The 15,158-nt window shown below is 42.0% G+C and overlaps 4 protein-coding genes across 4 annotated transcripts; 3 read left to right on the top strand and 1 right to left on the bottom strand.

The window, feature by feature from the left end:
* Positions 1–263: 263 nt before the first annotated feature.
* On the top strand, positions 264–1,140 carry EAF01_004411 (uncharacterized protein; the record flags this gene model as incomplete). Its single annotated transcript, XM_038912665.1, has 6 exons — positions 264–270; positions 346–524; positions 668–710; positions 784–950; positions 1,011–1,037; positions 1,099–1,140. 6 exons carry the CDS (start codon positions 264–266, stop codon positions 1,138–1,140), a joined length of 465 nt encoding a protein of 154 aa, XP_038772349.1.
* Positions 1,141–1,729: 589 nt separating this feature from the next.
* EAF01_004410 (uncharacterized protein) lies at positions 1,730–3,161 on the top strand (the record flags this gene model as incomplete). Its single annotated transcript, XM_038912664.1, has 3 exons — positions 1,730–2,084; positions 2,160–2,402; positions 2,644–3,161. The coding sequence occupies 3 exons, from the start codon at positions 1,730–1,732 to the stop codon at positions 3,159–3,161; spliced, it is 1,116 nt and encodes a 371-aa protein (XP_038772348.1).
* Positions 3,162–8,371: 5,210 nt separating this feature from the next.
* Positions 8,372–9,982, top strand: EAF01_004409 (uncharacterized protein; the record flags this gene model as incomplete). The annotated part of the gene is made up of 1 exon (XM_038912663.1): positions 8,372–9,982. The coding sequence occupies one exon, from the start codon at positions 8,372–8,374 to the stop codon at positions 9,980–9,982; it is 1,611 nt and encodes a 536-aa protein (XP_038772347.1).
* A 3,106-nt stretch (positions 9,983–13,088) lies between these two features.
* On the bottom strand, positions 13,089–15,062 carry EAF01_004408 (uncharacterized protein). Its single transcript, XM_038912662.1, has 3 exons — positions 14,601–15,062; positions 14,230–14,527; positions 13,089–14,151 (listed from the first exon to the last, which is right to left on the bottom strand). Exons 1-3 carry the CDS (start codon positions 14,819–14,821, stop codon positions 13,417–13,419), a joined length of 1,254 nt encoding a protein of 417 aa, XP_038772346.1. The 5' UTR covers positions 14,822–15,062; the 3' UTR covers positions 13,089–13,416.
* Positions 15,063–15,158: the final 96 nt, after the last annotated feature.

The following is a 15,158-nucleotide window of genomic DNA, read 5'->3' as shown; positions in this document are numbered from 1 at the left end:
TTGTGATAAATTGTTATTCATCATGGATGAAATAAATGCTCAAGTAGGGATTGCATCATATGGTCCCCAAGTAGGCTATCATATAGAGTCTTGTTCCTACCTGTCGATATCATGGACTGGAAATTCAGACTATTAGGAAACCTCAACCTCCCACTTCATTGTATAAATCGATCCTAGAGAGAGATCGATCTTGACATTATTAGTCAGAACATCAATAAGACCCATTCAATCCCAGTCATTTGCCTACCCAGCTACTGGTAAATATGAAGGGTATCACTTCCAACTTCACCCCTCCTTCGCTCCTTTTTTGCTCTCCAGACTTGATACTTACTAGCTTCTGCTTAGCTATACTTCAACGTGTTCTGTCTGCTTCTGTAACGGTAGACAAGCAGTTGATCTCATCAATTGGGAAAGGCATATTAGTATTTGCCGCTGTGGCTCCTGGTGATACGGAGAAAGATGCAGAATCGATGGCAGCAAAAGTCTTGAAAATGCGATTATGGGATGATGAAAATGGCGGCCGGGTAGGAACGAGGAGTCTCTTTACTCTTTTGATCTAGAGAAATGACCCTCTGTTATTTCACACCAAACAGTGATTGGGTCATTCACTTGCTGTTTTGTTGTTCTTGCTTGCCTACAGTCCTAATACATTTATTTCATTTCATAGTGGAAACACAATGTACAAGACATCCAAGGAGAAGTTCTCTGTGGTATGTGAAGATAATCGAGTACTACCCTCAGACATGGGAGTCCCACAAACTGACAATTTCTGTCATATGTCAGTCTCACAGTTCACATTGCTTGCCTCAACGAAGAAGGGTTCAAAGCCAGACTTTCATGGAGCTATGGGAGGGGACCAAGCTAGGGAATTATATCAACTTTTTGTGACAAAGGTTCAGCAAGGTTATGCGTCAGAAAGGGTCAAAGATGGTGTGTTCCAGGCAATGATGGTAGGTCACGCCATAATCTACACTGCTCGGGTCATTTTGCTAATGAATGTTTGATTGTAGGAAGTGGCTTTGGTGAATGATGGCCCGGTTTGTCTTTCTTATCATTGGCTAAGTGCATGCATGTATATTCTGGTACTGATACTGTTAGGTAACACTCGAGATGTCGACCAGGTCAAATGAGAAGGCATGAAAGGCATGGCGGGATTGCAATCCCAGGCCATTTGCAGTTCATTCACAGTTTATGGCTGAACACATTTGAATCTGTAGAGGCCCTAATAAGCACAAGGCCAGAGAAATGGCTAGTGGTTACTATCTCCACATACACATAGACGTCTCAAGACATTCCAATTGTTCATCTTGAAGTTACAGCTTCTATAGGTATTGATAGTAAACCATGAAAGATTTCATCACCAACATGGCAACATAGAATTCTATAACCAACATGGAATACTCTGGATCTTCCTTTCCGATGAAGTGAATGTCATGATGAAGTAAATGTCATGATGAAGTGAATATCATGCCACACGTGAATAGCCTCATTCTCCTCTTTAAGTAAAGCTTCAAATCGGAAGGTACAAACGCCGACCCCCACATTCCAACTCTCCATCTCGAAGCTTCTACTCACAAGAAGGCTGAAATTATTAGAAAAAAAGCAATCAAACAATCAATTTCAATAATTTCTCAACCTTTATTCATTTTGCATACGATACCCTGATTTTCTATTCAATTTCCATTCTATATTCCCTTCTCTCATATAGAAGCATATACCCAACAGCAAAATGTCTGCTGAAGAAACCAAACCCCGCAGTCGAGTCTTCTTTGACATTTCTATCGGAAAAGACCCTCAAGGACGAATCACTTTCGAATTGTACGATGATATTACTCCCAAAACTGCAGAAAACTTCCGAGCTCTTTGCACTGGTGAGAAGGGTGTTGGAAAGGCCGGCAAACCTCTGTCCTACAAGGGTTCCGGTTTCCATCGTGTGATTAAGCAATTCATGATCCAAGGAGGTGACTTCACAGCTGGCAATGGAACTGGAGGAGAGAGTATTTACGGTGTCAAATTCGACGATGAGAATTTCGTAGAGAAGCATGACAGACCTTTCTTACTCTCAATGGCCAATGCTGGTCCAGGTATGAACATCAGTCGCACTTCATTTGACACTCAGGTCAAAATAAAAAAAGATTAGACTAACAAAGACCTCGTAGGAACCAACGGAAGTCAATTCTTCATTACAACTGTTCCAACTCCCCATCTCGATGGCAAGCACGTCGTTTTCGGTCAAGTCCTCAGTGGTAAAAACATTGTCCGCAAAGTCGAGAACATGCCCACTCAAAGTGGTGACAAGCCCAACAAGGAAGTCATCATCACAGACTGTGGAGAGCTTACTGGTGATGAAGCTGAAGCTGCCGATGCAAAAGTTCCCGATTCTACCGGCGATACATACGAAGGTACTACATCTTTTATATCATCTTTTTTCAACTGTTTCAAGAACTAGTCAACATATCTCCTTACTGCGGACCATCTGTCTTTCTTTCGTTTTCCGTCATTTGTTCCAGCATTTTTCGATATATCAAGCTTTCCTTTATTCAGTTTTTCTTTTTCGGTCATTTCTTTTGTCATTTTATCCCTCTTGTCTTGTCGTTCGATTGTTTGGAGTATTGGTTAACCCAGAGATTTTCCCATAAAAAGACTTCCCAGAAGATATGCCCACTCCTCCCACCGCAGAAGAAACCGTCAAAATCGTCACCGATCTAAAGACCTTCGGAAACGCCGCTTTCAAAGACAACAAACTCCCTCTCGCCCTCGACAAATACGAGAAAGGTCTACGATATCTTAATGAAGAACCAGACGTTAGTTCCTCTCCAGCCGAAACTTCTTCCACCCTCTCCGCTCTTCGTTTCACCTTGAACTCCAACTCCGCCCTCCTCCATAACAAGCTTAAGAACTTTGCCGATGCCGAACGTACCGCTAGCGCCGCTCTCGCAGTTTCTGGTACCACTGATACTGATAAGGCCAAAGCTCTTTACCGACGCGCAATAGCACACGTAGGACTTAAGAACGAAGATGAAGCACTAAAGGATTTGGAGGAGGCTAATAGATTGATTCCAGGCGATGCGGCTGTTGTTAAGGAATTATCGACTGTGAAGAAGAATGCAGCGGAGAGGGCTAAGAAGGAAAAGGCTGCTTATAGCAAGTTCTTCGCTTAGTTTGGTGGATATTAATGGATGGTACCGATGGATGGAGTGTTTGGGATGGAGGGAAAGGAAAGTTATAAAAAAAAAGTGCGGTGATATATTATGAATAACGGATGGCGTTGCTGCAGCTCTGGGATACATTCTAATAATTTTATGGTACATGTCGTCTTGGCTCAATGTAGTGGTCTCGCGCTTCTAGCGTTTAGCGTCTACCTTTGATACCACTTTACTTGGTAGCTTTGCGATTAAACTGAATGAACCAATGAACCCTCACATAATCCCCAATGATTTTACTACATGTCTCTATATTAGACACACACAGGGTAGCTCCCTCTTAGTCTGTTTTCTCTTTGAGATATCGACTCCCTCGTTCCGCCCCCAATATTCACTTCATCTCAGATTACGTTCTTGCTATCCCGTTCAAATTCTGTGTGCTATGTGTCTATTACAAAAAGTCGAGCTTGGAAATGCTACAACTACTTAGGTAGCTATAGAAAGAATCACATTTCGCACCATAAATGTCATTGTATATCGAGTGGAAATTCACAAATAGCATCTCGTGATTACTGAAATGAACTAGGATTCATATGTATCTGTGTATTTTATGTGATTACAGCATACACTTTTTTCCTATCTTGTATGAGAAGACTATGAGTACAATTGGATGGTAAGGGGTTTGATTCGCGGTGTCTTTTATTGGAAGTTTGGAAGTTGTTTGGTGTAGTTTAGTTTCAGGGAATTATTGTGGTACCGAGATGAGTATTCGTGGGATATATATATGTATCATTCTGCGCTCTTTTCGACCGATGAAAGTTCGAATGTAGATGGGGCGGTCTGGGAATAGATCTAGTATGCTTTTTAACACGCCTGGACTCTTTTCCGTGGTATCTTTGAAATACAGTTCTTCTGTTTTGGCTACAAAATCTGCAACGTGAATTTCAAGACTTGAATTCCTGTTGAAAAGACGAGCTGACTCCTTCATTATATCATTATGTCGAGCTTTCCTTAAAGACATCAGGATTGAAGAATGTTCTTCACACATTTAGTAAGGAGTGTACCATGCTAGATAGTGACTATGCGCGTATTTTCATGCTTTAGATGATAGTCACTACTGAGAACTCAGAAGCTCGAGACTATGCTAAGCTGTATAGCTTTAATGTGTGAGTAATAGTAATAGTCTCGCTATGTAAATATGAATTGTAAAAAGAAATCCGCAGCTCGTGTTTGAAAGAGCAGAAGGTTTACAGATGAAAGTTTGAGCTACTAGGCTGGAAGTTTGACCGCGTGATCACTGCTCTTCGAACTCAAGTACGCAGTTCGAGCTGAAATGATCTGGTTAGCCTTTTATTCTTGGTCCATGACTATGTCCAAGTAAGTAGAGCGATGAGAATGCTTGGATATAGACTTAGATGTAGATGTAGATGTAGATGTAGATGTAGATGTAGATGTAGATGTTCTAGTTGGCGTTGCTATATCTTTTTATCAGTGCCCGTCACCTACACATTGCATACATCTTCGATGGAAGAATAGATCATGCACAACAGTGGGGAATCATTTCAAGCCTGAAGTTATCCAATCACGTATTCAAGGACAATTAAAAAGCGCAATTTGGTAACGCCGTTCCAATCTATAGCAACAAGGTGAAAGAAAAGATGTTGTCCTAATATAGATGTTTTCTTGGCGGCATTTTTTGACTCTTATCATTCATGACGAGAGAAGACAAAGAGCTAGGACCTAGCTGATATTACCACACAAACAATACAGACAGCTTGGATGGCTATAACAGAGAAGAGAAGTCAAGGATGTAGAAATCATACAAGGCTTATTAGCCTTTGAAATCCTGTCTGTAGAAAATCTCAACAATCCTAGATCTTGAAATTCGGTATTCAATGTTCAGACCTACCGTAACTAAAGGCAAGCTTCTCAATAGCAATATCTGAGATTCGGAATGTGATTCGATCTGAAGATGCAGTACAAGCTCTTGTAGAAATTGGCATGGTTCTAGCTGCGACAAAAACAAGCCACCATTATAAGACGACCAGGTCCTTACGAGCCAACTAGATGATGGATAAACTCTCGACACAGATTCCTCGGAGGCAAGCCTGCAACTGCAAATAAAAAGGAACATGGAGCATGGCTGCACATAGTTCATAGGAGTTCCGCAAAGCAAATACCACGTAATTGATTTTACTCCGCCGCAATACATTGCATGTCAGTCCCTTCAATAGAAGAATATCAAATATCTAAACGCTAAACCAAATTGAGCTGATTCGCTTTTGGTACATACCCCGCTTGTGCTGACAGGGTCCTTACGAGGCGAGGCGCAAAGATAAGCCCTGATTTTTCAGTTTCGAAGCTCCGCAGTGGATATAAGTTTCTTTCCAACGACTGCAAGTATGAACTATGGCAACTCGTTGTTGTATTAGATGTAGCCAAGCTTGTAAAAGATGTTAATTTGTAGCATCTTCAATTCCATCAATTCCACCCGTGTAAGGTTAATCCTTTTGCGACAATGTTTTGTGAACCGTACACAACATAATGCGATTGGTTCGTTTGGATGTAGTGGGGAATCCAATTCCTAAAATACCAACAATCGGTAGCTTCTACTGCAAGGGGAATTTTGACTCGAGCTGGATTTTGATAGCTGACTGGCCCTTGGATACTAGCATATACGAACAGAATTGCTGAAGTAACCTTGATCAATTGATTTCCTTTGCGACCTAGTCAACAAACAACTACTTGTAGTTGTGCGTATTTGCATAAACTTCATATTCAACGAATGGTAGACGAGGATATACGAGGCCAGAATCTGGTTAGAATGGAACATAATTTCAAAAGGTCGAATCCAGGTAGCTTTCGGTGCTCAGATGAGTAAGACACACGGCAAGTAGGCATTAGATCTTTCTAATTTTGCCGTTGGAGTCTATGTTCCATCTAAATTAGTACATACACTGGATGAATGCCTTATTTGGCTTACCCTGTACATATTAATCACTTACAAGGAGAATGAAAATGCCCCAATAACGAGGTTGTAATACACGCAAATAGGGAAAATTGAAAAGATATATAAAGGCGGAAGTATTCGAATTTTTTCTGTTACTTTCTTCTTTTCGTCAACAGTGTCTCTTGCATTTTCCTCACATCACAATTTCGCTTTCTTTGCCTTTGCTTATTTCGTAAAGGAAGTTACTGTCCACTATTCTCGTCAGTCTCTACTCCATTTATCGTCTACACACGCCTGTAACAAGAAGACTTCATTCAACCTTTGCACAATAGTCTTCCTATTGCCACTCTACCTCGAGTCCTTCTCATACACAGAGCGACGCTATTAACAGCATGTCCAACATTGTCGTCTTGGCTATTGTCGCATGCGTCTTGTTGGCAATTGGGATGACTTCCTTGATCAACATAGCGAGACAAAAAGATGGACCATCAATAGCGGTGTAAAAAAGGACAGGGCGTCGTTCTGACAGGGCGCCGTTCTTGGGGGAGAGGAAGCTGTTGCGGTATCTGATAGTTATCTAGGGGGTGGAAGTAATACTCGTCAAGATAATGTTCGATCTCACTGAGATACAAACACCCCCTCGGCGAGCAACATCAAACTTCGAAGAATGGCTACATCAATCCTTTGGCGATTTTTGCCTCTGATCATTTCATACAAGCGAAAGAAATGCTCCCACGATCGATGATCAATCATCAGTACAATAGTACAATCTGAAAATTTCGGAATCGCATCATGGAGCACAGACATATATACTGGCCCGCTTTGGTTCATTATAGTCATGGCTGTGTGGTTGATGTTAGATCATCGATTTTACTTTGCGGCGCAGAATAATTGGATTTGGCGTTGGAGGGCCTGCAGGAATAAGCTGGGGGATAGAATTTAGTAACAGGTTTGGGAAACCGGACGTCGTGCAAGGAAGATTTGAGGTGCTTGGTTGACCTTTTCCAGAGAGAAGGCTTACTTTCTGTAGAGCTAAAGACATTGGGGCTTTTATTTTTCCAGATTTTTATTGAATAATAATAATTATAAATACGGTTGTGTAGCAAGACTTGAGTTATGGATGAAAATTTCGATTCTATTATAACTGCTATAGCTTTATTTTTGGGCAGATTGATCTTGGTGATTTCATGTCTAATAGTGATGTCAAGATCCAACAGAAAACGCGACTGTGAATTTGACGGGCAGATTTCTGAAGTTGTATTATCAGAAGCGTGAATGAAACTACCCACAGCTTCTCACCTAGTTGGTCCCATTTTGATGCTATGCTATGTAGCAATACACATGCAGTCTAGGAGAGCAATTGAGTCCTCCATGTTCGTCAATTCTGGCGGTTTGACTGTAGAATTCCGTCATGAGAGATAATTTCTAATATCCTTGACAAGAAAGATCAAATGCGGTGTATTTTCAAGACTACAATATCCATATTATTGAGCAGGATAAGATATGGGAATAGAGCAGAGTATGTTTGGAACGAAGACCAGTAACTATCAGTGCCAACATTGCTATATCACTTGATTTGTCAATTTGCTTCTGAGAGCAGTTTAATCAAAGACAAGTGCATACCAGCAGAAGAGTGTCTCGCCCTCTAAATCTAGACTGAATTTTGTGAGACCAAAGCCACAGATTACCTTCTGTAGACTTTGGATATAAATTTGTGACTTGTGGGCATATAAATAACGGAATTTGCTGAACTTAATGATAGATAACAGTGGTAGATGCTCTGGAGACCCACAGGAAGTCCATGGAAAGGTAGATGCGAGCCACACTTGTAGATACAAAGCATTCTAAGATCAACTACCTCAATACTGATCTTGTGAGTTCTAACACGATGAAGAACTGTAGTCCTATCACTACCTAGCTAGGTGTGCACCGCTCTAAAGCACGATCAATACCAACTTCCAAGGCTGTAAGTACACGAAGAGAAGTTTAAGATAAAAGGGTTCTGCAATTAATAAGAGTAATGTAACAAGATATCAATTATGGTGTATCCTTCACCAAGTTCAAACTCAAATGAAATCGAGTGGTAGAAATCTGAATTCTAACAATGGCAGGTATAGCCTTGACTAACTTGTAATGGCCTAGTGGATTGTCGGGAAAAATAACCAGATCCCGTCCTTAACTTTTTTTTTGCGAATCGCATCGCAAGCTTTCTCAAGCTGAAATATTGATTTCTTTCTGCGACATCTTATTTTTACCTTTCTCTTCGTAAGTAATCAAGATGTCCGCACCAGTGATAGGTCTACCGGCGGTTAAACTCCCTACTGCTCCTTCGCCAGTTACACCTGAACAACGATATTGGAAGGGCTTTCGCTCCCAGCAGCTCATCCCATCACCAACGAATTATCCTATCACGCACATATCATTCCCTCCTCCACCAACAAACGCTTTATCACCCTCCGGCAATGATTACTTCTGTGTTACCACTGGTACTCGACTCCAGATCTACTCAATCCGCACACGAAAATTAGTAAAGACTATTACGCGGTTCTCAGATGTTGCGCATAGTGGAGAGATTCGACGAGATGGACGTGTTATGGTGGCAGGTGATGAAACGGGAAAGATACAGGTTTTTGATGTGAATTCGAGAGCCATCTTAAAAACTTGGGAAGAGCACAAGCAGCCTGTTTGGACTACAAAGTTTTCGCCAACAGAATTGACGACTCTCATGAGTGCTAGTGATGATAGAACTGTTAAGCTTTGGGATCTGCCAAGTCAAGAAAGTACAACTACTTTCACTGGACATACCGATTATGTGAGAAGTGGTGCTTTCATGCCTGGATCGATGTCGAATATGATCTTGACTGGTAGTTACGATGAGACTGTCAGATTGTGGGATCCTAGAGTTCCAGCCAGAGCAGCTATGACTTTCAAGCATGCTGCACCAATTGAGACTGTACTTCCTATGCCCTCAGGGACCACTGTTCTTGCTGCAGCTGATAACCAAATCTCGGTCCTTGATTTGGTTGCTGGAAAGCCCTTGCACATCATCAAGAACCATCAGAAGACTGTCACTTCGTTGTGCCTCGCATCAAACGCTACTAGACTGGTTAGTGGTGGCTTGGATGGCCATGTCAAGGTTTTCGAAACCACTGGATGGAATGTTGTAACTGGACTCAAATACTCGGCTCCTGTTTTGTCAGTCAATGTTGTTAGCTCTGGTGCCAATCGCGAGGATAAGCATTTGGTTGTAGGTATGCAATCTGGTGTCTTATCTATTAAAACACGACTATCAGGCCAGCAAAAGGTGAAAGAAAGGGAAAGAGCGAAAGAGATGCAAGCCTTGCTCGACGGTACATTAGAGGAATACGATAAGAAGAACAAGAAAAGAAAACACACTAGCGGAGTAGAGAAAAGGCTTAGAGGAATGGATTTCATGGGAGAAGGAGCAGATGTAGTGATTGAGGGTAACGCGCGTTCAACAAAGCGAAAGGCCCCAGAATGGGAGCGTGAACTCCAACTTGGTCGATATCCTCAAGCGCTAGATTATGTACTCCAGAAAGGCCTTCCCGCAGTCACTGTTCTTACACTTCTTACTGCTCTTCGACACAGAAGTGCTATGCGAGCAGCATTCGAAAAGCGTGACGAGACTACAATACAACCAATTTTCAAATGGGTATCAAAACATATTACCGATCCTCGATATGTTCCCATATGTACTGATGCTGCTATGCTGCTCTTGGACATATACGCGGAGTATACCTCTGAATCTCCAGAATTAGAACGCCAAATCAGGTTCTTACACAGACGTGTAAGGGCAGAAGTAGAAAGGTCACAAAAGGCGATGCAAGTTAAGGGTATGCTAGATTTGCTTGTGGCTGGGGTAAAATAGGAAGTCTAATGAGCAATTGTCTGTTTTTGCATAGCGTTGGCGTTGGTAGGGAAATACCGGAAATGTCAGGAAAAGCTTCCTTGTCCATTCTATATTTGAAAGACTCAATAATTGAACCTATCACATAAGCTACTGTGTAGATTTCCAGATGAGGATTGCAACTATGTTTTTCTCTGCTTGCAATACTATGTTGAGTAGTTTTCTCAAATTTGAAAGGACTTCGTCTATTCTCCTCGCAAACCCAAATTCACGTCATCACGCATTTGTAAGCGCCAGGGGTAAATCTTGCTTTTAACCCACCCCCATGATACCAAATTATTTACGAATAACCTCCTATCGGGTATTGTGATCAACACTGATTCAATACAATACCAGACGTTCTTTCAAATTTTGTCGAGATAAAGCTCTAATTTGCGTGGCAACTTTTTCTATGAGGCATGGTAGCACGTTTCTCAATTAGAGAAACTGATTGATATCTTGATCAACTCGTCCAAAACATGATATGATATCTTCTATTCACAGAATTGTGCCATGACATTTTTACAAATGATTCACATATTATCTAGCTTAAATCATAAACGTCCACTTTACCCTGACATAAGGTTCACTTCAAACTAAGATATTGAGCTCCACTGCAAAAACACTATCCAGAGTGCTTCGATCAAACACCCTTCCAATAGACCCACCAAAAAGCACCTACACCGGCGATGGAAGATCTAATCGAAGCAGCACAACACAAACGCGATCGCAAGTTGCTTCGCAAAAGCCGTCCAGAGTCCAAACAATCCCTCACTCTACCTCTCATGAACCTTTCCGTCATGGATCGAAGAATCAAACTCTTCAACTGTGACCGGGACTTCGACTTTGAAATCTGCGAGACCAGATGATTTGAATAGACAAAATAGCGTGCAAACGAGATGTATGAATATGCTTCTTTCTCTTGACACTAATCCTCGTACGCACAAAATATACGTATCATTCTTCAGCTGTCAAGTCATCTTACAAGTTATCTCTTGAATCTCAATTTTCCAACCACAACCCACTCACTCACTCTAACATCCTCAAGGGATTCTCCTAGCAGGCTTCATAATCTTCCCCGGCACATTCACATCTCTCCACTCTCTTCCCTCTTCTCTTCCCTCTGACCCAGATACAACCACCCAGCATCTTCTCCTCGCAGCGAAAAATATTCCGCTTCTCTGGATCGCGAGTTTTAGTTGTGGGACCGGTGTATTGGGTATGTTATGGTTGTGGTATACGCATCGTCGAAATTACGTGTGGCTTTTGAATAAAATATTCCTGCCGGGTTGTCTGAATAGTGCGGCGGGGTTTGTGGGGACGCTGGTGGGGGTTTATGGGCAGCAGGAGAGGGCGTAGAGTGTTACTGCTAGGTGGTTGGGATGTTTTCTTTGATAGTAGAAAGACGGAGAGCAATTTAGTTTCTTTCATTTCCTCTAAACTTTATCTTTATATTACAGAATACATCTAACTACTCACATCCCATCTGCACACAGAGTTGCAGCAATTGTCACCGCCACCATCGCATGTATAACAGGCCTTTTAGTCATACTCTATAATTTCTGGTCGTTGAGAAGGGTAAAGAGGATACATGCAAGAGAAATTAAGAATTTTGATGAGGGATTTGTAGAGAAGATTAGGAGGAAGAAGGCTAAGTTGGCGTTGGAACCGGGAAGTGTGGTTTAGTGGCTGGAGTGATAATATAATGGTGGGGAGATGGGAGATGGGAGATGGGAGATGGGAGGAAGGAGAGATGTTGGGGATTTGTGGTGTTTTTGAGAAGAGATAGGTAAAGATTTCTTCTTAGATGTCATGTATCTGTGAGCTATCTACATACCTAGGTAGTGATGAAGAATATTCCCTTACATAGATTTGATATCGTCTAGCTCCTATTCTCTGACCTCGCTAATGTGCTTCTTTCACCTGCACTGTATAATCCCAAGAAGCCAAGTACTTTGGTTTAATATCCAAATCTTCAATAGTCTTCTTGATCAAAGTTGCCTAGACGTTTAAGTCATCCAAGTCAAGTCATGAAAAAGACTACTCAAATCCAACTAACCTTCACAAAAGACGTGATGAGGTAAGAACAGAAGTGGAGTAGAACAGTATCTTAGAATCCCTTTAAATTAGCAAGACAAAAAATGAAGTGCTGAATATATACACACATACAAACCAAACACCAACCAACTATCCACCCTCAGAATCCATTCTGAATCCCCACTCTACTCCATATAAACAAACTTCGCCCACTTAGCACTTAGCCCAACTACCAAGCACCCCCCCTCAATCCTTCAATCCCTCACCCATCTATGTATCTATCTAACAATCTATCAATACACCACCCACTCCCCCCCCCGCAAAAAAAATCTAGACAACCCAACCCAATTTCCCGAGCATCAAGCACGAATCAGCAAAGCAACCTGGATATACCAATTATACTAGTAGCATAAAAGCAACAAACACAACTACCTACCTGTCTACCTACCTAGCACCTTCCTAGTACATACAACCCCTACAACATTCACAACTCCAAAACCACCAAGCCACCAAGCCACCAACTAATAATCTCTAAGCTCCTCTATACATCTCTATGCTTCTCCATACTCCTCCAGGCATCTTTAGGGATCTCTAATCTCAAACCACCAAAGTAAATAAATATACAACACACAACAAAAAGATAAGATTTCAAAAAGAAATCGGTGTGATAAGATTTGATATATAATTCGATATATAATTCGATATATAATTCGATATATATAGATAAATATCCAAACTTCTTTTACTATTTATCTCCTAGCTCCTAGCTCCTAGCTCCTAGGTAGAATAGAATAGAGTAGAAGGATATAAGTGAGAGAGAGAAGAAAGTTATTAAGCGAGAAAGGGGGTTGCGCTCTTCATGACTCTTATCATCCCCTCTTTTCTCATTTATTTCCAAGCCCAAAGAGAAAACACGTAGAGAACAAATAGAAGATAATGTGTTATGTGAGTTCGATGATCTACAAAGGTAAACTACATTTCTCTTTTACACGTTATCTATTTAGCCTCGGATGCATGCGTATCGATAATCTGCATCTCTTTTAAGTGAGAGATTAGCTTCATCAATCTCGTGTATTGATTGAGAAATGAGGTCATGGCTCTGCAATCGAAAGATGAACAATAAAAGTATCATTAATTCCATAGGTGAACACCTTGTCCCCCAATCCTTCCAAATCGTAATCGCCCACGTGTATTTACTTAAGTATCCTAATTCCCACTCTTCGTACACGTTGTGTGCTATGCTCTCATACTTCTATCTACATCGCTACCAGACATATCAGTATCCTCAATTTTTGGTTGTTTTTCGATACTCGTTGTAACTCCTTCACCCCTACACTCTGCCCCCTCCACTCGATCCGCCACTTCGCTAGCTTAGCTTGTTAAACGACATCATCATTCCCCTTGACAACCCTATGACACCATCCACACCAACTCCTTGCCCTTCCCTCCATCTCCCTAACCAAATACCTCCCCTCACTTTTTTCATCACCAAATTCTGGCACACAAGCCCCTACCTTCACCATCTTAACTCTCTTCTTCTTCATGATCCCCCCAATCCCCTCAATTTCATGTCTTGCATATCCAGGCCCTAGACTCAAATTTCTCTCACTGCTATTCGGACTCGTGCCTCCAAATATACTTCCTCCAGGACTAGATGCTGGAGACCCGGCTCGACTAGATTCTTCAAATTCACGCGCGTCTTCGGCGTCACAGTCGGTTTCTTGTTCTACTTCAATGGCAGCTAGACAAGTACTACCAAGACCGCAGGGAACACCACGATTTCCTTCACCGATACCAACGCCAAGACCACCTAGGGATGGAAGGTAACGTGTACGCCATTTCCAAATGCCTTCGTATTCTTGATCAGTGGAGCGGAGGGAGCGTCCACAGGGTTGACAGAGCCAAACAGCTGTTGGACAACTGCAGAGAGAACCTTTGATTGTTTCAGGGGATAGTGAAAGGGTATGATCATGTGTATTTGAGGAAGAAGAGGGGGAACATGATGATGAAGAGCCAGCGACCAAAGAAGAAAGAGGAGCCTTCGAGCATATCTTACACATGCGTCGATGACGATGACGTAAGAGAACGGGGCTAGGTGGTTTAATAGTGCAGTTCTGTTTGCACAGAATTAGCCTCTATAACATATGGACACAGCGCCTATACAGATCCCAATATCCTTTGATAACACATACCCTACAAACCACCCTTCCGCACTTGCGACACTCTCCCACCAAATCTCTGGCACAATCACCCACTTTTCCACTACCGTGTGCATCGCGTCCGCTTTCAACAAAATAGTAATCTGCGGCTCGCGCTCGATAACGAAATGTGTGTTCGGGATCGAGCTCTACATCCTCGTTTTCGCAATGAAGGGTTGATGTGAGAAGCTTGGAGCGAAATTGAAGGAGATTGACGCGAACTTGACGGCATGTATGAGAGAGTGCATCGAGAGTGTTGAGGTCGATATTAGCTGCGATGGCAGATATGATACTGCGAGAATGTTAGCCTCTTCCTGATTGCATGATTCACAAGTGAATAGAATCAATGATGAATGGGAACTAACGGATAACAGCCCAATGCCTCGGTGATGACATTTTTATTTGGATTCACCCTGTCGTCTTGATCCAACGTCAATCCAAGTGCATTTGCTCCCTTGTTCGCCTCCCCAAATCCGCCCCAAACCGGCTTTTGAAATCCATTTATTCCATTCTGCAAGTGGCTCAATTCATTTCCCACTTGTTCTGGAGGTTCGGAATCATCTTCGAGATCGATAAACACCACCATTTTCGTATCTGAAGTATGTGGTGTGGGAAGAGGAGACTATAGGTGTTGTGGTAGATGATAGGAATGGTATGGGTGATGACGATAGTGATGACGATAAGGATAAGGAAATGGATACGGTATGAATGAACAACAATAATCAGATGTTGACGTGTGATTGTTTCTTATTTAAACTACACACCAAGAACATCCAAGAAGCTTTGAATTTTCAACAATTGAATTGTTCTTGTCTTTTTATTGAGACGAGGTGAAGCATAACCCAAGACTTGACTAAACTCGTCTCTCGTCCGTTTCTCGGTCTCTAGCGTCTTAGGCCACCAGTGGACAAGAGGTCTCCACC

Source organism: Botrytis porri, assembly GCF_014898465.1.
Source record: "Botrytis porri strain MUCL 3234 chromosome Unknown BPOR_005, whole genome shotgun sequence".
Classification (NCBI taxonomy): Eukaryota; Fungi; Ascomycota; class Leotiomycetes; order Helotiales; family Sclerotiniaceae; genus Botrytis; species Botrytis porri.
This window is presented reverse-complemented; position numbering and strand designations above follow the sequence as displayed.

Excerpts from the sequence above, each read along its gene's own strand:
- EAF01_004408 (XM_038912662.1), bottom strand. The coding sequence starts at position 14,821 with ATGGTGGTGTTTATCGATCTCGAAGATGATTCCGAACCTCCAGAACAA. Across the intron at positions 14,528-14,600 it reads GAGGCATTGGGCTGTTATCC|TATCATATCTGCCATCGCAG; the intron begins GTTAGTTCCCAT and ends ACATTCTCGCAG. Across the intron at positions 14,152-14,229 it reads GCGGAAGGGTGGTTTGTAGG|AACTGCACTATTAAACCACC; the intron begins GTATGTGTTATC and ends CTGTGCAAACAG.